A 25,034-nucleotide genomic window follows, 5' to 3' on the forward strand; every position below is an offset into this window, starting at 1 on the left:
TACACGCAGTCCCCTGGCCCATGCGCTATTCTATAAACCACAAATTTATTTACAACTGTTGTCAGTATTTATCAGTTGGATTTGGTACAATTGTTTTCTGATGTTTTGAATTTCCAGTGATTCCAGGGTTTGTTTGCTTAGAGTTTGTGATATTAATCAATAATACCTGCATACAGTCAGCAGTTATATTTTTCATACTTTTCTTTGTGTTCATAAATAAGTAATCATGTTCCTGTTGGCACATAAGGGATGCAGGAGGTTGGCATATGACATTGCAAAGCTGCCACTGGTTTGAGCTCTTGAATTCAGCATACAAATGTACCTTGTTAGGACGGACTTTTATGCTCTTCAGAGGCTACAGGACTCATGTGCCTGAATTCTATCTGCAACTTTTCCACAGACTATGCAACATCAGGTAAATCATACTTTTGTCTCCTTGTGCTTCATTTTCTTCAACTGCCATTGAATGATTATTCCTTCTCCCTTTTTCAAAAGCTTCAGTGTTGACTAGGCAGCAGAAATATCTGCTACTAGGCAATGCAGAGGTGGCTTCATACTCTCATACTCTATGCTTTGCTAGTATTAAAAGCTATTAGTTTCTAGTTTTGAATGATAGCTGTTATATTATGAGTGACTTTTCGTATCCACATGTTGGATAAACAAAGAACCAATTCTCACAAAATAGCCACGCTGATCACCAAAAAGTGAGAAATATACACTCATCCCAAATCTTCATGCAACTTTACTAGTGGTCAATAAACAGCATAATAATGCTTCTTCTTTACTTTTTACTTTTTCCTATTTCTTGTATCTCATAAAATTTAGAGGAAAAAAGGCCTCACTAGTAAAATGTTTCAAGCTGCTTCAATAATAATCACTCAGGGTTTATGACAACGCCACTGTTCATTGTAGTCACTGCAGTACCTTTTAACTTAGCCCAATCATTGGCCAGAAACTTCCTTTTCAGCCTTTATTATGGTATATCAAAATCATTTGCATTCAAATATCAAACTGTACAGAAATGTTCTGTATTTAGCAATATCACCACTAACACTGCCCAATATATAATACTGCCTTTGAAAACAAACATGAAGCAAGCGAAGAATTAGCAATTGAACTTAGCTTGAAGAATCCCAATGGAAACCCATTTCACCGCAAGACTGGCTTCATCAGGGGATTTTTCACATTCATTCTGCATTTTCCTATTTGTTGGAATGTAATCTATAAAACAATTCTCAATGCCAGTTTCTCATATCAAAGTACTAAAATTTGGAATTCTCTACCAAAAACAATTAAATGCACAGCTGATTACCTGTCCTTCAGAAACCCACTGAAAACTAATTTTTTTCAATTTAGCCTTTCAGAAAACAAAGAATTCATTCACTTAATTTCACGTCTTCTTTCCTCCCTAATCCTATCTAGCTCTAATTGTACCCATATTTATTCATCTTCACTTCTTTGTTCACAAACTTAGTTATGATTTATTTATTTGTCACATTTGTATCCCACATTTTCCCACCTATTTGCAGGCTCAATGTGGCTTACATAGTACCGTAAAGGCGTTCGCCAATTCCAGTATGAACAAATACAGTAATGTTGTGGTAGAATAAGGTTCGTGTGTACAGACACATTAGGGAATCGTAGAGAGGAAGAGTTATTATATGTCCATTACAAGCTTTGGTTTCATTGTGTTGCAGGGTACAGACATTTAAGTTGGGTTGGTAGGGTATGCCTTTTTGAACGGGTTAGTTTTTAATGATTTCTGGAAGTTTAGGTGATCATAAGTTGTTTTCACGGCTTTTGGTAATGCGTTCCATAGTTGTGTGCTTATGTAGGAAAAGCTGGATGCATAGGTTGATTTGTATTTGAGTCCTTTGCAGCTTGGGTAGTGGAGATTTAGGTATGTTTGTGTTGATCCTGTTGTGTTTCTGGTTGGTAGGTCTATGAGGTCTGTCATGTATCCCGGGGCTTCGCCGTAGATAATTTTATGAACCAGGGTGCAGATTTTGAACGCAATATGTTCTTTGATTGGGAGCCAGTGCAGTTTTTCTCGGAGGGGTTTGGCGCTTTCGAATCGCGTTTTTCCAAATATAAGCCTGGCTGCCGTGTTTTGAGCAGTCTGAAGTTTCTTTATAATTTGTTCTTTGCATCCCGCATAAATTCCGTTGCAGTAGTCTACATGGCTTAGTACCATTGATTGTATCAAGTTGCAAAATATTTCCCTCGGGAAGAATGGGTTCAAGCTTTTGAGTTTCCATATTGAGTGGAACCAGTGGTGTGCTGGTAAATGTTTAACAACAGGCTCTCTCTCTGGTCCACCTCTGCGCCCTCCCCCCCAATTGCAGAGCTAGCTATAGCCGGAGAGAGAGCCTGGGGGGGGGGGGGCAATCTAATTCATGTTTAATGTGGGATAAAATGCCATAAATAAGTAAATAAAAATAAACTTTTAATGTTGAGCACCTGACTCTCAAAGTGGACATATTCCAAACACTACAATGAAAATAAAATGATTTTTTCTACCTTTATTGTCTGGTGACTTTGTTTTTCTGATCATGCCGGCCCAGTATCCGATTCTGCTGCTATCTGTCCTATTAACTCCGTTTCCAGGGCTTCCTTTCCATTTATTTCTTTACTTTCCGCCTTTCTTCTTAATTTCTTGCCCTAAATCTGTAAGTAAAAGCTGGGTCCTCTGCAGACTTGACTGTCCAGTGGATCCAGCTTCTGCCTATTTTCTCCATCCATGAGCAGTTATTCTCCTCTCTTCCTTTTCCCTCTTCTCATCTCCTTCCTCACTCTTCCCTCCCCTCCATCCATGTCCCCATCCATGCCCAGCATTTCTTCTCTCTCCCTTCCCTCTCCTCCATCCATGTCCAGCAACCCTCCTCTCCCCCCTGCCCTCCATCCACCCATGTCCAGCAGAAACCCTCCTCTCCCCTCCATCCACCAATGCCCAGCGACCCTCCTCTCTCGCCCTGCCCTGCCCTCCAACCACCCATGTCCAGCAACCCTCCTCTCCCCCTGCCATCCACCCATGTCCAGCAACCCTCCTCTCCCCTCCATCCACCCATGTCCAGCGACCCTCCTCTCCCTCCTGCCCTGCTCCTCCCCTCCATCTGCCTTCTTCCAGCCCTCCCCGCTCCCCCGGTCGTCCATCATCCATCTGCCCTCTGCAGCTCTGGTCCCTGATAGCCCTGGTTTCCTTCCTGCACCGCCGCCCTGCCTTTAAAAATTTTATTTTCCCTCGAGGCACACCAGCATTGAAGCGAAGGCAGCAGGCTCAGCTCGGTTCCAGCCTGCCTTCTCCGGTTGATCAAATGCAGTGCAAAAGGCTCCTTCTCAGACACGCCCATCCTGCTGAAGGTATCTTCAGTTCACTAGCAATTATTCAGTTTTTACTTTGGTTTTTACTGTCAGGCCTTTCAAGCCTTGTCAGTTGTAAAGTCTCAATATTTTGAAATATAATAGACACTTTAGTCACAGTCTGGTGATCGGATGCGTTGCCCAGGGCACAGAGACTCCACAACCCTGGGAGCTGTGTCTATGTTGGAGGTAGACACCAGAGGGGGGGGGGGCAGCAGACTCAGGCTGCCGCTACTGCTTTGCTCTGAGCCCCTCGGAGCCTGTCTCCGGGGCCTCCGCCGCGTTGCCCCTTCTCCTCATCGCTGCTGCTGCGCTCTGGTCTCTGTGCTGTCGACTGAGCCCTTGGTAGCCTCGGCGGTTCCCTCACGCCTCCATAACTCTCATGTTCCTGGTGCAGCTCCACCAGACAGTACTCCCCTTTCCTGCTGCCGTCTGAGGAACCGGCGGGTGGGCGGGCGAGGAGGCAGAGCCGGGCGCACGACCACTTCCACATAGCCCGTGCGGTCCCCCGTGGGAGAGGCTTGATTGTCTCTCCCTACTCTGGGTGGGTGGGTGGGTGAGGAGGCAGATTTGGGCACGCGGTCGCTGTCCCGCGAGCCTCGTGCGGTTCCCCTTGGGGAGAGGTTCGGATGCTTCTCCCTGCTCCGAGGGTTAATTCACCTGAATCCAGGTTAATTCACCACATATGCTATTCTTGTTTTAGAAAGCCAATGTTATAGCATCATTTATTGTACTTTATAATCTGTTTATGTCATTTTTAATATCATTCATTTAATTGTTTGTTATGTAAGCCACATTGAACCTAAGTCTTTGAAGGAGTAAACAAACGTGGACAAAGGGGAGCCGGTTGATATTGTGTATCTGGATTTTCAAAAGGCGTTTGACAAGGTACCTCATGAAAGGCTACAGAGGAAATTGGAGGGTCATGGGATAGGAAGAAATGTCCTATTGTGGATTAAAAACTGGTTGAAGGATAGGAAACAGAGAGTGGGGTTAAATGGGCAGTATTCACAATGGAGAAGGGTAATTAGTGGGGTTCCTCAGGGGTCAGTGCTAGGACTGCTGCTTTTTAATATATTTATAAATGATTTAGAGATGGGAGTAACTAGTGAGGTAAGGGTGAAGGAAAAGATGAAGAAAAGAGGTAAAGGATGAGGGAATTATGGAGAGATGGGGGGAAGAAAGTGTTTAGGGAGCAAGGGGTGTGAGCAAGAGGAAGAGAGGTAAATGGAAGAGTGTAGGTGGGATAAAGAGAAACGCTAGGAAAAGGTGAAAAGAAAACAAGTGGAACCTATAACATAAGCTAAAGAAAGACAAGAGACTGAGAAAATCCAAAGGAAACGCTATGAGAATAAAATGGATAACAGAAGAAAAAATTTATAAATGAGTGGAGAGAGGAAATATAGAAAAATTAAAATGAGATAATAAAGAAATACAAAGGTTGAAAATATGTTATTGTGTCACCCTGCTGTAAAAACAATTGAGCAGATGCAAAAGTTGAGGCTGCCGGCGACAGCTCTAGGAGGAAGGAGTATGTGTTTGCTTATGTGGAAAAGAGCACTGCCCATTGAGAGGAGTATGAGAAAATTCACACTTCCCCACTAATCTGAGCTCCATACCCTTTGCTCCCCCCCTCCCAAACAAAGCAGGTAAACTTGCTTCTCTCTTCACAACACCTCCCTCCTACTTCTTTCTATCCACTTCTGGCCCTTACTACTCATCTCTTCTCCCTACCCATCTCTCAGCAATTCTTCTTCCTCTCTCATCTCTCTCCTTCCCCCTTCCTTACCCTCTCTCTCATCTTTATTTTTTCCATCTCTTCCCTACACCTTCTATCTCTCCTTTATCTCTTTCTTCCTTACTTCTCATAACCTCCCCTTTTATCTGTCCAATTTCTTCTCCCCCTCTCATTCCTTTCCTCCTCCTGGCTCTGTCTCTCCTGTCCTTCCTTCCTGACATTCTCTATCACTCTCATTTTCCAAGCCCTTCTAGCATACCCTCTGCACTTCTCTCTTCCCCTCTCTCACTTATCCTCCATCCTCCTGGTACTGTTCTTCAGGGGCAGCAGAATATCTTTTACTTGGAAGGGCCAATCAATCCAAGCTCTATTCCTTATTTTCTTTATTGTGATTGAGTTTTAGATTCTTTCAAATATTATTTTTATTATTATTATTATTGGCATTTGTGTAGCGCAGCCAGACACACGCAGCGCTGAACGCCTGACACAGGGAGACAGTCCCTGCTCAGAAGAGCTTACAATCCAAATATCTCTCGTTGTGATATCCCATTCATTGGAGGAGCAGTTTTTGAAATGTTTTTAGCGACATGAGCCATCTTTATAAACGAGTGCTATGCTTACTGATGCTTTGCTGTGATTCATTCATTTTATTTTAAAGGCTCAAATTTATTTATTTATTTCTCTTCTTCTCTGACCTTTGACACCAGCATAAAGGAAGTCATTGCTCACTTCCAGTTTTTTACTATAGAAGATCTTTTTGATCATATGATGTCTCGATTTTGAGCGAAGTAAGTAGCAGCGTTTTTATTATTATGCACGGTTCGTGTATAACGTTTGGCTCAGAAGTGGAGTGTATAGGGGTATGTATGCTTAACTACAGATTGCGCCACTAGTTTTAATAAGGACCCCCCTTCTACGTATACCTGCACTAAACTATAGTTGTACTCAACCGTTTTCGAGCCGTGTGCTGTCTATACGTTTGGTATGCCATTTCTGAGGGTCACCCTATGAGGTTTTAACAGTGGTCTTATGCTGTTTAGTAACTGTGCTGTCTATATATATGCTGGTTAATCTATGAAATTTTAACAGCGTATTCAAGTTGTTCTGTTATTTATTACCTTAAATTTCATTGCACATCTTCACCAATAGTATTGGAGTTTCCGTGCTTCCTATATAAATGATATGCTGGTATTGTTGGTGACCCCTTGAGACATATGCGTTTGTCACAACTATTTATTATATTTTCTTTTGTTTCTTTTTCTTTTTATTAGTTTATGGCTTTAATCATCATTTTGTATTTTTCATTTTGGTTTTTATTTTTAGTCATATTTTTTCTGGTTTATTTTTATTCAAGCAGTTTGTTTGATTTTATTTTATTTTTTAGATTTTGCTTGGGAAGTAGCTGACCTGCTGTTTATATGCTTTTGCTTTGTTTGATATTACAGCAACTGAAGTGAGTCATTATACATTATATACTTTTTCATACTTTTAGATTAGTTATTTTTCCTCTCATGTCACTGTCTTCTATATTAGATTAGAAGAATGTCCAACATCTTTTATTTGTTAAAATTTGTTTAAATTGTGATACTTTTATTGCATTATGCTGTAATATATGATCGCTTATATATGTTTATTAGGCTGTCCTTTATATTTATGGATAACGTTACTGTCTTCTATACTAGTTTAGAAGAATGTCCAATAGCTTTTATTATGTGTTTTATTATATGTTGTAATTTTGATATTTTTATTGCGCTATGCTGTAGTATATGATCGCTTGTGGTCATTAGGCTGTCTTTTATATTTATGGATATACAATTTGAATATGTGATCATTTTAATAGGAGGATTATTGTTTTAATATTGAGTAGTCTTCCTTTGGTTAAATAATTTGTATTTATTATTTTTTAATTATGATTATGTATTTTTATAGTGAATATTTAGATGTATTTATTTAAGATTTTGTTATTGCACATGTCATGGTATCCTATGTACTTCTTTCTTTTTTTCTTAATTATTTTTTTCTTAACTTTCTTTCTTAAGTTCTTTATTTATTTTTCTATATATATTATGAGTGGTGTTATATATGTTGTTGATTCATTTATTTTATTACTGTTTGTTATTTTAGAGCCCCTGACGCAGCCCTTGTGGGTGAAACACAGTCTGTGTCGGGCGATTATTTCTCCAATAAAGTCTTATTAATACCACCTAGTGATCTGCTCTAGGTGGTATTAATAAGACTTTATTGGAGAAATAATCGCCCGACACAGACTGTGTTTCACCCACAAGGGCTGCGTCAGGGGCTCTAAAATAACAAACAGTAATAAAATAAATGAATCAACAACATATATATGTTTGCTTCCATGTTGGATTTTGCGGATCATCTGCCTTCTTGTTTTCTTGTTCGTAAATAAGCGCATGCTGGTTTCAATTTTACCACAGTCCCTTTTCCGGCCCATTGAAGAAAAGCCCTTTTCCCCAGATGCGGTAAAAACTGGCCCGGTGCTTGCCAAAAAACACACACCCACATTACCACAGGTCATTTTTTGCCGTGGCTTAGTAAAAGGACCCCTTAATGTGCTTGCTTAACCGTGAATGCTAGGGTCATATCATCAGCATTCATGTGGTGGTTTGTGGAATAAAACTTTCATCTGGTTCATTTTAAGCAGTCTATGGTTATCTGTTCTTTGAAACAATTTCCTATTCCTGCTCCAGTATATATTGGGTGTGTGGCGTCTTCCACTTTTTTGTTGATTGCCTCTGTTTTGTGTAAGATTTTTTTCCTCTTTTGGATTGTTCACTTCTAGGTGTGCCTTGCCCTTGAAGATATACACCTAATTTCTCTTGTATAGGAATCCTTGATGCAATCTCAACCCCATCTCCTAGATAGCTGCAATCTCTACTGGTGAGCTAGATTTCTGTTTTCTGAAGAATGCTTTCTGGCATTACTGGTCTGGAAGATTGCTATAGTTCATTAACTGATCTTAGCAATATTTTACCTGTTTGTTTTACCTGTTTCCCCTGATGCAGCCATTTGGGGAAAACGTGGCCATGTTGGGTATTTAGTCTCTTGAATTTTAATAAAGTGTCCACAAAATAATTGACAGTGGTTTTACCTTTTTTGTTTTTTGAGATCACTCCAATTGTCAATCCAGGCCAAAATTGGGATTCAGAGCCAAAACCTTTAACCAAAATAATCTTAAGGTTCAAAGTTCAACTTTATTTAATATACCGTAGAGGAGTGTGGTAGCCGTGTTAGTCCACTCTTATGGTTATCAATAGAAATCAAACAAAATAAAACATGGAAAAGAAAATAAGATGATACCTTTTTTATTGGACATAACTTAATACATTTCTTGATTAGCTTTCGAAGGTCAGCTAGCACATTTATTTCCGATCTGACGAAGAAGGGCTACCTTCGAAAGCTAATCAAGAAATGTATTAAGTTATGTCCAATAAAAAAGGTATCATTTTAATATACCGCAAATCAAAGGTATCTAAGTGGTTCACAAAGGGTGGGGAAAAAAGATACACAAGGGGGAGAGAGAGTGTGATGGAATGACATATCAGGAAGCTAGGTTACAAATCTTGCATTATAAGGATGGGGCAAAGGATAGGAGTAAATCAAACCTAACTGGGACAAAAAGAGGGGAAGGAAAAGGGAGAAAAATGACTAGACAAGACAACACACACACTCCAGGACCTGCGAAAGATCTTCAAGCCTAAAAGACAAAATTGCAACCACCGTAAGGCAGAGAGCAAAAATAACTGCAAACAGTTCCAAGAGATTCCTCTTTCCCTGTTTCTATCTTGTACAGCTCTCAGGTGCTGCTTTACATCTAGCCATGGATACCACTGTCATTTGTTTCAATGCTTGGTTCTTCTTGTGTAGGTCTCAAGGATATCCTCTGTGTCCCTTGTTATTCTCTTGTTTCAGCAACTGCTCAGCTCATTTCTCCTCCTTAGAAACAGCAGGGGTATGCTGGTTCCCAGCTTCCAAATGACACCTCTAAACAAATGTACAAACCTAAGCAATTCCTTACACTTCTCATCCCTTCTTTATTTCTTATTGCAAAATGCCTGGGCTAGCCAAAATCCTTGATCTTCTCACAGAATTAGTGTAGAGGCTGAGGAATCAGAGTCAAAGACAAAGAATTCAAACAGGGCTGGAGGTTTATACCAACCCCAGTTTCCCTCCAAAAGGAATCTCTTTCTACCATTACCCTACTAGTCAGGAAAGTGTGGGGATAGTCACAACCCAAAGTATCATACCCTATTACAGTCACTAGATGTCTATGCTATTTATGCAGAGCAGAATCTTAGAGGTCTCTGCATATAAGCCAAAGCTCTACCTCATTATCATGTGTTTCTGTGTATTTCAGCTGAAGTCTAATTTTGCTTTGGGGCCTACTTTGAAGAAACTGTTCAATAAAGATCCTTTTTATTTTGAATAGCTATTTGGAATGCAGAGTTGCTGAATGAATGTGCAGACTGGAAGTGGAATACAAATGTGAAACAGACCACCCCAAAGTAGGATCTTGAAAGCTCATTTCCACACTCAAGATGAGTCAGGGAGTGGAGTGCCAGCTCCTATTCCACACCACCAACTCACACAATACTCAGGGCTGCAATTGTTTTGCTTGCTTTTTAATTACAGCTCACGTGGAGGGGCATAATCGAATGGGGCGCCCAAGTTTTCCTGAGGGCGTCCCCGCAGGACGGCCCCGTGAAGGGGCGGGGAAACCGCTATTATCAAAACAAGATGGGTGTCCATCTTTCATTTCGATAATATGGTCGAGGACGCCCAAATCTCAACATTTAGGTCAAACTTAGAGATGGTCGAACTTAGAGATGACCATCCCCGGTTTTCGGCGATAATGGAAACCGAGGACGCCCATCTCAAAAACTACCAAATCCAAGCCATTTGTTTGTGGGAGGAGCCAGCATTCGTAGTGCACTGGTCCCCTTCACCTGCCAGGACACCAACCGGGCACCCTAGGGGGCACTGCAATGGACTTCACAAATTGCTCCCAGATGCTTAGCTCCCTTACCTTCGGTGCTGAGCCCCCCAACCCCCCTAACCCACTCCCCACAACTGTACACCACTACCATAGCCCTAAGGGGTGAAGGGGGCACCTACATGTGGGTACAGTGGGTTTCGGGTGGGTTTTGAAGGGCTCACATTTACCTCTACAAGTGTAACAGGTAGGGGGGATGGGCCTGGGTCTGCCTGCCTGAAGTGCACTGCACCCACTAAAACTGCTCCAGGGACCTGCATACTGCTGTCATGGAGCTAGGTATGACATTTGAGGGCATAGAGGCTGGCAACAAATTTAAAAAAAAATTTTTTTTTAGGGTGGGAGAGGGTTGGTGACCACTGGGGGAGTAAGGTGAGGTCATCCCTGATTCCCTCCAGTGGTCATCTGGTCAGTTTGGGCACCTTTTTGAGGCTTGGTCGTGAAAAAAAATGGACCAAGTAAAGTCAACCAAATGCTCGTCAGGGACGCCCTTCTTTTTTCCATTATTGGCTGAGGACGTCCATTTCTTAAGCACGCCCCAGTCCCGCCTTTGCTATGCCTCCAACACGTCCCCGTGAACTTTGGTCGTCTCCGCGACGGACTGCAGTTGAGGGCACCCAAAATCTGCTTTCGATTATGCCGATTTGAGCGACCCTGAGAGAAGGACGCCCATCTCCCGATTTGTGTCGGAAGATGGGCGCCCTTCTCTTTCGAAAATGCCCCTGATAATGTACTTCACTCCTTGGGGATTATGGCAATGTAAGGCCATTCCTTGGGAATGCTCTGGATTATAGGTAATGTAAGAACACTGCCTTGGGGAAGGTAACATAAAACAGTTGTCTCAACATAGGGGACTATGGATATGTATGAATGCTCCTCTGAGAATTCTGGGGATTGTAAGTAATGCATTCATACCCAACAAGAATAGATTGTGATTGTTGATAATGTGGGACCTGCACTGGAAATTGGAGTTCATTCTAAGTTCCCTCCAATTAAATACTGGCAAGTGTTGATATGCTGTGTTTCACTCTGAGACTGTAAATGCTATAGGTAATTAATTAATTAATGTGTTTTTAATTAATTATTTTATAAATTGCTTTGATTTATTTGCTAGAAAAGGTGATTCATCAAGTCTGAATAAACATAAACTTTCTTTCCTTTAGTCCTATCAAACAAGCCCAGACAGATAGGTTGGGTCCCTCTACCAGTGGCTGGAGACAAAGGAAGAAAATAGTTCTTGTTACTTGCCCCTTAAGGGTATTATGTAGCATAGAGCATTCAGTATTTTGAATAGCCAAACAATGGTGCTCAAAATCTGCTTGATGGCCAATATAGAAACTTTGCGACCATATGTCTCAATCAATAGGTAAAAGAGTTAGGGGAACCTTGGAGTACTTTACCTCTAAGATCACAGAGGTCCAAGTAAGAAGTATAGAACTTCCCCCCTCCCACCATCACCACACTTTCATAGTCTTTTCATGTTCAGAGGCATTAAACAACAGCATCTGTGTGACAACAAAAGGTCTGTGACCAGCAATAGATTGCACCTTCCCAAATGGAATTAATAAGGAGCTAGGAATCACGGGTGGTGGAAATGAAAACGGTAAATGAATTCAAACATGCGTGGGATAAACATAAAGGAATCCTGTTCAGAAGGAATGGATCCTCAGCAGCTTAGCCGAGATTGGGTGGCAGAGCCAATGGTGGGAGGCGGGGCTGGTGGTTGGGAGGCAGGGATAGTGCTGGGCAGACTTATACGGTCTGTACCAGAGCCAGTGGTGGGAGGCGGGGCTGGTGGTTGGGAGGCGGGGATAGTGCTAGGCAGACATACGGTCTGTGCCGGGGCTGGTGGTTGGGAGGCGGGGATAGTGCTGGGCAGACTTATACGGTCTGTGCCCTGAAGAGGACAGGTACAAATCAAGGTAGGGTATACACAAAAAGTAGCACATATGAGTTTATCTTGTTGGGCAGACTGGATAGACCATGCAGGTCTTTTTCTGCCGTCATCTACTATGTTACTATGTTACACAGACAGGCTGCCGTTTTCTGTACCACCTCTTTTATGTCAATAAGTAAGGATTTGTTTCTAATTTCTGGTACATTTGACACAATATTACCTACAAGACCAGTTTATCCTGCTCTTTTCCAAACAAGGAGGATGGAAAAGTTTTGTCTTACCTGTTGCTGCAGTTGCGGTTTTGTGAGCCTGAGGAGTATGCAGTAGTTACGTAGCTTTATTTTAATTGCTTTTGGTGTGACTGTTTCTTTCCTATGTATTTTTTGCATTTCTTCACCTTTTTCTTGTGATTTTAATTAATTATTTTATAAATTGCTTTGATTTATTTGCTAGAAAAGGTGATTCATCAAGTCTGAATAAACATAAACATAAACTTTCTTTCCTTTAGTCCTATCAAACAAGCTCAGACAGATAGGTTGGGTCCCTCTACCAGTGGCTGGAGACAAAGGAAGAAAATAGTTCTTGTTACTTGCCCCTTAAGGGTATTATGTAGCATAGAGCATTCAGTATTTTGAATAGCCAAGCAATGGTGCTCAAAATCTGCCTGATGGCCAATATAGAAACTTTGAGACCATATGTCTCAATCAGATCACAACCTTGCTAGCTAGTGAGGCATATACTCTAATGACATGCAGATATTTCACGAAGTCAGGAAACATGTGACATACAATAGGGCAGGAAAACTTAAAAGTAGAATCAGTGATATCTGAAAAATATAGTTTGCAACCAAAATAAAATTAACCAATCAGGGATGGATTCTGAACTGGTCTGATAGGACTAAAGAAAAGAAAGTTATCAGGTAATACATAACTTTTCCTTCCATAGAATCCTATCAGAGCAGTCCAGACGTGGGATGTAGCAAAGCAGTGTTCCCAACACAGGGCGGGACTAAAAGATCTAAACACTCAAAAAATGAGAGAATTTTGCAAATAAACATATTATTAATCTCCCCAGTCTAGTAAACTGACAGAGAGAGATAGATAAACTGGAATAGCCTTAGGGGTCCTTTCCAGTGGTACCTAGTAGAGAGGACCAGGAGCAATCAGAAGGACTCTGGAAAGACAAAAGGTATGGAAGAGGAGAAGGATGCGAGTCCCATGATAAGAATAATAGAAAATAGCAATAATAGACCATAGAAGAGATACACAAACCAAAAAACAAACCCAACTGATATTTTTCTTGAAAGAGTCTTTGAAGGCAACAGCCTAAGACTAAAGCACATCCATGGAGAGAACATTGTGACTATAATGGAAGTCCTGGAGGAATTGACTATCTAGAGAAGGAAATATAAGAAAGCTATCAAGAGCTAAAAACCCACTGTGCTTCCTTATGTTCATCTAAGACAACCAAGAAAAATTAAGAAGCACCCTTCAAAGAGAGTAAAGAAGGGAGACTACAGAAGAGCAACCCAGAGGAGTGCTACAGTTGAGTAACACAGGTGGCCACTGCCACCACGCAACCAAGATGGCTACCGCAAATGTGTAAAATAGGTGGTTGCTGCAACCACATGACTAGAAGGCTGTCACCTTATGCAACACAGCTGCTTGCTGCCATCCTGTACAGCTGCTTACTGCCATTGTGCAACATAGCTGGATGCTGCCACTGTACAATACAAGTAGGTGCAGTTAGTGTGCAACACTAGTAGTTGGTGCCACTGTGTGATTGGTATCACTGAGTAGTCTAGGTGGCTGGTACCACTGAGCAACCCTGACAGTGGGTGCAATGCACAACCCAGGTAGTTGGTGCAATTTACCACCTAGGTAGTCAACTGTAAACACAGGGACTTTGAAGCCCAGGATGATATAATAAGAACTGTGCACCATATGTGGAAGTGAACCACAGCTGAATGGAAAAACTGCAATTGGGCCAGTTCTGAATCATCAGTAGATGCCATACTTCTTTGGCTGCATCATTTCTGTACCTGCACAATAGAGCAACCATACTGAATCTGGCAAGCCAGATGAGTAACTCATGTTGAAGTAGAGTGCGCCCATTTAACATGGCAGAACACAACCAACAGGTGAATTGTACGGCTTTAATAGAAAATGTGGGGTTTTCCCACTCTGTTTACAACTGCCTTAGCTTAATACTAGGGCAGCTCTAAGCATAGTTGAATAAACAGAAGAATTTTTTTTTGTACAGAATAATACTGATGATGGGAAAAAAAAAAAAGCAAGTTTGGCTATTTATGTCAAAATATAGCCGGCTGGCTGAAAATGATAAGAACAATTAATTCTTAGGAAAAAACACTGATGTTAGGAACTCCATACAGGAAAAAGCAAATACAGTTAACCACAATTAGGGCAAGATGCACTAAACTAAATGAGCCTTTAACGAGCCTTTAACCACACTTTAACGAACAAGTTTTTAACCCTGGCATATACTAAAGCCCAATTTCCGACGACGGTAGCAGCAAACAAAAACGGAATGCAGATGAGCAAATTGTGTAGAAACCCTATTGAAATGAGATGCACTAAAGTTTTCCGCTTGCCCTAACGCAGGAAAACTCCGGGAAAGCTAACGAGAGGTCTGTACCTTTCGTTGGGGCTGCCCGGCTTCAAAAACAATGTAAAAAAAAACCGGGAGGGGGCAAAAACGCTCATCAGGAGCGTACTTTACGGACAGCCTTGCCCTCCCCGCCCCGCCCGAGGTCACCGCTGCTCCCCGCTCCCCCCTGCATTAATCAAAACTTTAGGCAGCCCCGGCCCCCTCCCTTCCTCTCCCTCTCTTTCTCCTCAGCTCCTCCTCCCGCCATCCTCCGCCCCCGTGCCCCGCCACCCCCCCTGAGGTCATCGCTGCCACTCCCCCCTCCACCGGGCCCCCCTCCATCTCAAACCAGGCCCGTGCAGCGCCTCTCACTTCTGTATGAAGGCGCTGCACGGGCAAGAACAGCTGATCGTCTCCTCCGAAGTCTCCGACGTCCTTCCTTCCTCCTGGCCCCGCCCTCATCTGACATGTTTGTTTTTGAGGTTTTTTTTAAACGTTTCTGGCATGCGCAGAGCAGCCAGCATAACGCTTGGCTGCTCTGCACATGCTTTATTGGCCGATTACCGACGTTTTTAACGAAGGGTTAGTGAATGCAAGTGAGCTGCAACGAGCAGCTCATTTGCATTCCCTTTCCTTCGTGCACAGCCGTTCCGTACCGATTCGTTATGGAATTCGGAACAGCTCTAACGAGGACTTTTGTGCATCTTGCCCTTAATGACTGACTGCTGCACATAAAAACAGACTTAGCCTAACTGATATTCAGATTAAACAGAGAGGAAAGTATCTACCAGTCATGCAACTACTATAACCGTAAAGGTGACTAAATCAGAAATTACAAAGTTCAATCAAATTGCAGTATACAGCTATGTGCGAAAGAATAGGAACACGTGTCTTAGCAAGGGGTAAAATACAGGGAGCAAATCTAGTTGCTGTCAGAAAGAAAACAAAGCTTTGAGAGAGCTACTCCTTTGCTGATACATTTGCATTGGCTTCCCATTAGGGCCAGGATTGTATTCAAAATCTGTGCTCTCATATTTCAGATTTTGTATGGTATTGCCCCTGATTATATGTTGCCCCTTGTTACTTTGCCTTTTTGCAATTCAGTCTTTGGTGGAAGAGACTACCTGTGTTTTCATTTTCCTACCTGTAAGAAAGTAGTTTATAAATCTATCTATTCAGCTACTTTTTCATCATACCAAGATACTAAGTGGTGGAATTTCTTGCCAAAAAATATAAGATTCCAACAAGATTTGTTTTTTTGTTAAGTTTTTTAAATCTTTCCTTTTCAAAAAAATTTGGTCAATTGATCCTGGTGCCTAATCTCCCCCTTCCATTCTCCCCATTATGCTTTATAATTGAATTATTTATATATTTACAATTCTTTCCTTATTGATATGTGTGGATTTATGCATTTTGTTTCATATTTTGTAATGACTTCTTTTTAGTTTGTTAGCCACATTGAACTCGAAATTATACGGGAAAATGTGGGGTATAAAATGCCATAAATAGATAAAACCCAGCTCATAGAGAGACATCAGGATAAAAGCCCTTAATTTAGAATCTGACAGACACACCCAGAAAGGGCCCATTAAAAGCATTAGCTCAGGAGGTATGCTAATTGCCCTTAAAAGAAAGAATAAAAGGGAGATGCAATTAATGCTTGTTTTGTTTTGTTTTGTTTTGTTTTACTTTAGGAGAGCTAATAAATGTCTGGACATGCTCACTGTGAATCACAGTTTCTACTACTTCCCGTCCATTAGACAAATGCCCAACCTTTTTGTTAGATAACCATCCGCTAATGACAGTTGATTGGCTAGTTAGTTTTATTAATTTAACTTTGAACCTTGGATGGGTTGCACCCTCCATGGGAAACATTGTGCTTATTCTAATACCCAAAGTTATTGGACTAGATTTGACTCGAGCTATGAATTTTAGACCAATTGCTAACATACCTTTTTTGACAAAATTTGTGAGTTTTTAGTTGGCTTGCAACCGTCATATTATTTAGAAAAATTTAACATGTTACAGCCTTTTCAATATGGGCTTAGATAGTATTATAGCATGGGAGCTGTATTGGTCTCAATGACTACTGAAGTTAGAAGGGCTTTAAGTAAGGGGACAAATGGTTCTGCTCCAATTTGATATCTCTACTGCCATTGACACAGTAGATCATGAAACTCTATTGGTTAGGTTATCTGAATTAGGATTTATAGGTGTGGTTTTTACATGGTTTAGCTCCTTTTTGAAGAACAGAAGCCATCAAGTGCTCAGAATTGGAGAAGTTTTCACAATCTTGGTCTCCTCCCTGTTCAATTGTTTTGGGGCTAGGATTAAAACGATACTCATATGCAGATGATTTATTTATATTGCTTCCTGTTAATTCAAATTTAGCAGAATCATCATCTGTTATAAATAGATGTATCTAAAATATTGGCACTTGGTCATGATCTCATTCCCTTAAATTTAATGAAAATAAAACAAAAATCTTATGGTTTAGTTCAAATCTGACTGATATTTCTAATTGTATCATAAAAACTTCAAAGGTTTTAGGAATAATATTGGACTCTACATTAAGTATGAAACCTCAGATTGACAGTTTGGTGAAAAAAATGTTTCATAAACTTAAACAATTTCATTTAATTTGCTCCAATTTTGCTGAACACCATTTTCCTCTTGTTGTTCAATCATTAATTCTCTTTCAAGTCAAATGTTATATGTTAGTTCAACAGAATACTGCTGCTTGGCTGATATTTAGGAAATTAAAATATGATCATATGACTCTGTTGCTGATGCATCTTCATTAGTTACCTGTCAAAGCTCAGGTACAATTTATGATATGTTGCCTGGTTTTTAAGTCATTAGGAAAAATTAATTCTTACCTGATAATTTTCTTTCCATTAGTCCCAACAGATCAGTCCAGAGACTTGTGGGTTGTGTCCCTCTATCAGCAGGTGGAGACAGAAAGAACCTCTGAGGTTTGCTATATGTGGACCTCTGCAACCAGCTGAACCTCAGTATGAATGATACCAAAGCAGCGGAATGGAAACAATAGAAAACTCTCCTGACATTTGTCAGACCAATTGCCCAACAGACTTCTACCACTTCTATATTTATTTATTTATTTTATTTTTTAATCAAACGAAGGAACATTCAGAACAAGATGGTGACCTGACCGGACGCTGAGACGGGAGCTCTGCTGGAAAATCATGATCTGAGCTGCCCCATCAGAGATCGCGAACAGAGCTGCCCAGTTGCCTTTGGAGAGGTGGAATACCTCCTCCAGACGGGATTACAATCTCCGGGAACAAAGATTGAAACTTACCAAAGGAGGTCCGGAGGACTCCGGACCCACGTGGAGATTGGACACAAAGACCGTGGCCCATCGGATACCACAACTTGACCTCCCCCCGCTGCCCAAGTTGCCACCAGAGGATCGGAGGCACGTAGCGACTGGAACGGAGGAGAACAAACATGCGAGACAACCATAGCGGACGCAGAGACCACGGCTCATAGGACAACACGATCTGACCTCCTCCCGCTGCCCCAGTTACCACCGAAGGAACGGAGCCATGTAGCGTCTGGAACGGAGAACAGATGGCGCGGAGATCGGGAGACGCCTCTACCGAACGCCGACCACCCGCACATTGGTCCCATACATGCTGCAGATTGAATAACTCCTCGAGGAAAGAGGAAACCCGTCCGCAACCCTGCCGACTAAGGATCCCACCATTGTTGAACGTGCCTTCACTGTGAGCCTGACCAGCCCCGTAGGGAAGCCATGAGACGCCCGGACGACCGATCAGAGCCCTGCACCCGACCTAACTACCTGACTGTATCTAGCGAGAGAACCGGACAGACAGCGAAGGTGAAGCAAAGAGCAACGAGAACAGCCCAATTGCTTCCCACTCTACAGGGAGTCAGCAAGATGGCGACCTGATCGGACACTGAGTCAGGAGCTCTTCTAGAGATCGCGACCTGAGCTGCCCCATCAGAGATCGCGAACAGAGCTGCCCCGTTGCTCACAAGGAAATGGAATATCTCCTCTGGACGGGATTGCAATCCACAAAGATCTGGGGGATCCCGGAGCCACATGGAGGCCGAGCACCGAGACGCACTGGCCTCCCCCACTGCCCCGTTTGCCACCGAAGAACGAAGCAGCTGAAAGCTTACTCTAATTGTTTTAAATGCTCAAACGTTATCTAATCGCTTTAAATTGCTTTACAGTCTTTGTAGCATGTTGAACAAATGCTTTATATGCTCTAAACTGTAATCTGCCTATCATTCATCTCATAGCATGTTACTGCATGTTGAACTGTTATCTGCTTTAAATGCCTGTAACTTGCCTGTAACTTGCACCTAGAACTGTAATCTGTGTATCATTCATCTCATAGCACCCCATAAGGACTACTACTAACAACTCTTTTTCTTTCTACTCCAAGCTGTCTGTTCCAGCTTGTCCCTGCCCTGCTGCTCCACTGTATTCTGCTCTAACTTGCCCCAGTCCAGCTGTTCCAGCTTGTTCCAATCCAGTTCCAACTTGCCCCAGTCCAGCTGTTATAGCTCGTTCCAACCCACCTTGTTCCAGTCCGTCTGTTCCAGCTTGTCCCAATCCGTCTGTTCATGGCTCCTTTACACATTCTCTTCCTTGCCCTGTCCCTTCCTAACCTTGTCCCCCTCCCCCTACCGCTGCCTACCACAGGAACTCACTGCCCATCCATGTCCTCTCCTGTCCTGCTCACTACTGCAATACCCTACCCACCCCCCGTCCCCCATCACCTCACCATCTCTCCTGTCCTCCTCCTCCTTCCTAGCTCTCAACCTTCAACACCTCCTTCTGGCCATTAACACTTCCCCACTCCTCCTAAGCGCATCCCGTCTTCGTCGCCTTTGTCGCCCTACTTCCCCTACCCTCCTACACAATCTCTTACTCCTTCTCCTGCTTTCCGCAGGAGACATCAATCCCAACCCAGGTCCCCCACACCTGTCCTCGTCTTATCCATGCAAACGATTCCGCAATGTCTCCAATCTCATCTCTATTCCCCTTCTCCCCCCCTTTTCCCTCCCCTTCTCGTGTGCCCTGTGGAACGCCCACTCGGTCTGCAATAAACTTTCTTTCACCCATCTCTTCATCTCCCATTCCCTTCAACTGCTTGCCCTAACTGAAACCTGGCTCACTCCCGACGACTCTGCCTCAGTCACGGCCCTATGCCATGGAGGTTACCTTTTCTCCCACTCTCCCCGCCCAGTTGGCCGCGGAGGAGGCGTCGAGTTACTACTTTCACCCTCTTGTAGTTTTCAACCCCTCCTCCTACCACACTCACTGCTTCTCATCCTTTGAAGTTCACTCCATCCGACTATTCTACCTGCTGCCTCTCAGAGTTGAATTCATTTACCGCCCCCCTGACAAGTCCCTCTCCTCCTTCCTTACCGACTTAGATGCCTGGCTCTCCGTTTTTCTTGAACCCTCATCCCCGTCCCTCATTCTTGGAGACTTTAACATACATGCTGATGACCAATCCAACTCTTACGCTTGTCAGTGCCTCACTCTGACCTCCTCCTTCAACCTCCAACTGAGCTCCAACCACCCCGACTCACCAAACTGGCCATTGTCTTGACCTCGTCCTCTCCTCTACCTGCTCACCCTCCAATTTCTGCGCCTCAGCTCTTCCTCTCTCTGACCATCGCCTGATCACCTTCACACTTCATCACCCTCCCCCTCAGTCCCGCACAACCCTTACCACTAATTCCAGGAATCTCCAGGCTGTTGACCTCCCACATTATCCTCTAGTATCTCTAATCTCCTCCCTTCCATCATGTCCTCCGAGTCTGTCGACAAGGCTGTCTCCGCTTACAATGCCACTCTCTCCTCTGCCCTGAACACCCTTGCACCATCCATCTCCCATCCCATAAGGCGTACTAATCCCCAGCCCTGGCTGACCCCTTGCATCCGATACCTTCGCTCCTGCGCCCGATTGGCTGAATGCCTCTGGAGGAAATCTCGCACCCATACCGATTTCATTCATTATAAATTCATGCTATCCTCTTTCCAGGCCTCCCTATTCCTTGCCAAACAGGACTATTACACCCAATTGACTAACTCTCAGCGCTAACCCTCGTCGTCTCTTCGCCACCCTTAACTTCCTCCTCAAAGTGGCCCCCGCTCCCCCCCCCCCCCCCCCCCCCCCACTCTCTCCTCAATCACTGGCTGACTACTTCTGCGACAAGGTGCAGAAGATTAACCTTGAATTCACTACCAAGCCTCCTCCTCCTCTTCACCCTTTAACCCACTCCCTCAACCAACCAACCCAGGCCTCCTTCTCCTCTTTTCCCGATATCACCGAGGAGGAAACCGCCCACCTTCTTTCCTCCTCGAAATGCACCACCTGTTCTTCTGATCCAATCCCCACCAACTTCCTTAACACCATCTCTTCTACTGTCACCCCCCCCCCCATCTGTCATATCCTCAACCTCTCTCTCTCCACTGCAACTGTCCATGACACCTTCAAGCATGCTGTAGTCACACCTCTCCTCAAAAACCCTTCACTAGACCCTACCTGTCCCTCCAACTACCGCCCCATTTCCCTCCTGCCCTTCCTCTCCAAGATACTTGAACACGCCGTTCACAGCCGTTGCCTTGATTTTCTCTCCTCTCATGCCATCCTCAATCCGCTTCAATCCTGTTTTCGCCCTCTATACTCGACAGAAACGGCACTAAAGTCTGTAATGACCTGTTCCTTGCCAAATCCAAAGGTCATTACTCCATCCTCATCCTCCTCGACCTATCCGCCGCTTTTGACACTGTCAATCACAAGTTACTTCTCGCCACACTATCCTCATTTGGGTTCCAGGGCTCTGTCCTCTCCTGGTTCTCCTCCTATCTCTCCCACCGTACCTTGAGTACATTCTCATGGATCTTCCTCCACCCCCATCCCACTCTCTGTTGGAGTTCCTCAGGGATCTGTCCTTGGACCCCTTCTTTTTTCAATCTACACCTGTTCCCTGGGCTCGCTGATCTCATCTCATGATTTCCAATATCATCTTTATGCTGACGACACCCAGCTCTATCTCTCCACACCAGACATCACTGCGGAAACCCAGGCCAAAGTTTCGGCCTGCTTATCTGACATTGCTGCCTGGATGTCCAACCGCCACCTGAAACTAAACATGGCCAAGACCGAGCTTATTATCTTTCCACCCAAACCCACTTCTCCTCTCCCTCCACTCTCTATCTCAGTTGATAACACCCTCATCCTCCCCGTCTCATTTGCCCGCAACCTCAGAGTCATCTTCGACTCCTCCCTCTCCTTCTCTGCGCATATCCAGCAGATAGAACTGACAGGTCTTGGCTTTCTCTATAACATCAGCAAAATTCGCCCTTTCCTCTCTGAACACAACACCCGAACTCTCATCCACTCTCTCATTACCTCTCGCCTTGACTACTGCAACCTACTCCTCACTGGCCTCCCACTTAGCCATCTATCCAACTTTCAATCCATTCAGAACTCTGCTGCACATCTTATCTTCCGTCTGGACCAATATGCCCATATCACCCCTCTCCTGAAGTCACTTCACTGGCTTCCGATCAGGTGCCGCATACAATTCAAGCTTCTCCTACTTACCTACAAATGCACTCGATCTGCAGCCCCTCACTACCTCTCTACTCTCATCTCCCCCTACGTTCCTACCCGTAACCTCCGCTCACAGGTCAAATCCCTCCTCTCAGTACCCTTCTCCACCACCGCCAACTCCAGGCTCCGCCCTTTCTGCCTCGCCTCACCCTATGCTTGGAATAAACTACCTGAGCCCATTCGCCAAGCCCCCTCCTTGCCCATCTTCAAATCCTTACTCAAAGCCCACCTCTTCAATGTCGTCTTCGGCACATAACCATTTACCTCTATTCAGGAATTCTGGACTGCCCCAACTTGACATTTCGCCCTTTAGATTGTAAGCTCCTTTGAGCAGGGACTGTCCTTCTTTGTTTAATTGTACAGCGCTGCATAACCCTAGTATCGCTTTAGAAATGTTAAGTAGTAGTAGTAACAACGGAAGCCGAAAAAAAACTAACCAACCGCAACAAAACCGCAGACAGTAAACCCAGGGGGGGCCTCTGGATTGATGTGTTGGAACTAATGGAAAGAAAATTATCAGGTAAGAATTAATTTTTCCTTCCATGGCATCACACAGATCAATCCAGAGACTTGTGGGATGTACCCGAAGCAGTCCTCAAGTAGGGCGGGACACCCCCAACCCGGCAGAAATCACCAACAAGCCAAACACCGCATCTTGACGAGCTGCCACATCCACCCGATAATGACAAGTGAATGTATGGTCCGAAGCCCATGTAGCTGCCCTGCAGATATCTTCCAGAGAAACCAAACGGGACTCTGGATAGGAGGAAGCTTGAGCTCGCGTAGAATGAGCACGAACTTGCAAAGGGGCTTGCTTGCCCAATGTCACGTATGCCGAAGAGATGGCCTCCTGTAACCAACGGGCTATGGTGGCCTTGGACGCCATATGACCCTTCTTACTGCCTCCAAAAAGGACGAAGAGATGGTCAGAAAGACAAAATTCATTCGTCACCTCCAAATACCTGAGAAGAGCCCGTCTCACAGCGAAGAGCCTGGAATTGCTCAGGGTAATCTTCCCGGCGGAAGGCCGGCAAATGCAGGGACTGCCCCAAGTGGAAACGAGAAACCACCTTGGGCAAAAACGAAGGAACTGTCCTAATCAATACCTCCTCCTCCGTAAAATGCAGGAAGGGGTCTCTGCAAAAAAGGGCCTGCAACTCTGAAATTCTCCGAGTGGAAGTAATGGCTACTAGGAATATCGCCTTCAAGGTGAGATCTTTAATCGTAATCCCCGATAAGGGTTCGAAAGGAGGACGCTGAAGCGCTTTAAGAACTAGATTAAGGTTCCGGGATGGCAGAACTGGCACGTGAGGAGGGCGAAAACGATTTACGCCCCTCAAGAAATGAACCACATCTGGGTGGGAGGCGATGGATGTCCCCTGAAGCCAGCGTCTAAAACATGCCAGAGCTGCCACCTGCACCTTAAGAGAACTCAACGAGAGTGATTTTTGTACAGCCTCCTGAAGAAACGCGAGGCTAACCAATACTGAAGCCGAAGTCGCTGACAATCCTGAACTCGCACACCATGAATCCGAAGGTACGCCACACCCTAGCATAAGCTATCAAGGTGGATCTTTTCCGAGCCTACAGCATCATAGCGATAACCGTGTCCGGATACCCTTTTCTTTTCAACCTCGCCCTTTCAAGGGCCAAGCTGTAAGACCAAAGGGGGCGAGATCCTCCATCGTGACTGGCCCCTGCAGCAGGAGACAGTCCTGCGCCGGTAGCAGAAAAGGATGATCGAACAGAAGCCTGATCACATCTGCGTACCAGGGTCGTCTGGGCCAATCCGTGGCCACTAGGATCACTCGACTGGGATGACTGGCAAAGCGAGTCAGTAACCTGCCCACCATTGGCCATGGGGGAAAGGCATAGAGCAGACCCCCCCAAGACTGAAGAAGGGCATTGATGCCTTCTGAGCCCAGCTCTCGTCCCCTGCTGAAGAAATGGGGAACCTTCGCATTGAATGCGGTGGCCATTAAGTCCATCTCTGGCATCCCCCAATGGGCAGTTATCTGATCGAAGGCCAGAGGGGAGAGCGTCCACTCCCCCGGCTACAACTGGTGGTGACTGAGAAAGTCTGCTTGCACATTCTGTGACCACGCTATATGAGCCGCTGTCAAGAAAGACAGATGAGTCTCTGCCCAACGGCAGATCAGAGCCGCCTCGCGCGCTAGGGGCGCACTCCTGGTGCCCCCCTGATGGTTTACATAGGTGACCGCCATCGCAATGTCCAAAAGAACTCGAACTGGGCAACTGCGGAGAAGAGACAGAAACTCCCAAAGGGCCAGACGAATAGCCCGTAACTCCAAGCAGTTGATGGACCATGACGCCTCCGTCGAAGTCCAAATGCCCTGGGCCGTCTGTTGCAGGCAATGATCCCCCCAGCCAGACAGCGACGCATCCATGGTCACTATCGTCTAGTCCGGGGTTGCCAGAGGAATGCCTGACACCAGATTCTTTTGAATGAACCACCAGTGCATGATTGTGTGAAGACGGGCTGAACATGGCTCCCGAACCTCATAATCCTCCGAGAGCGGAGACCAACGGCTCAGAAGGTGCCACTGGAGGGGGCGCATGTGAGCTCTGGCCCACTTTACCACGTCCAAGGTGGAGGCCATGGAACCTAGAACTTGTACATAGTCCCAAGCCCGTGGGTTCGGAGTTTGAAACAGCGCTCGAAACTGAGCCTGTAACCGCTGTGCTCGAGCTGAAGGAAGAGAAACTATCCCTGTTCGAGTATGGAAGCACACCCCCAAGTATTCCAGCATTTGGGAAGGTGTTAGGCTG

The 25,034-nt window shown here is 44.4% G+C and overlaps 1 protein-coding gene across 3 annotated transcripts in view; it reads left to right on the top strand.

Moving 5' to 3' along the window:
* Positions 1–234: 234 nt before the first annotated feature.
* The window catches only part of LOC115473981 (sulfotransferase 1C4-like), a 94,929-nt gene continuing 70,129 nt past the window's right edge, over positions 235–25,034 (top strand). For 2 of the 3 annotated variants that reach the window (XM_030209221.1, XM_030209222.1), the window contains exon 1: positions 235–415. In XM_030209221.1, coding sequence (XP_030065081.1) covers positions 267–415 — 149 coding nt within the window. In that variant the 5' untranslated portion in view covers positions 235–266. The remainder of the gene's footprint in view (positions 416–25,034) is intronic. The other variant, XM_030209223.1, reaches the window with a different exon arrangement.

The sequence above is a fragment of the Microcaecilia unicolor genome, chromosome 7 (genome assembly GCF_901765095.1).
Source record: "Microcaecilia unicolor chromosome 7, aMicUni1.1, whole genome shotgun sequence".
Lineage (NCBI taxonomy): Eukaryota > Metazoa > Chordata > Amphibia > Gymnophiona > Siphonopidae > Microcaecilia > Microcaecilia unicolor.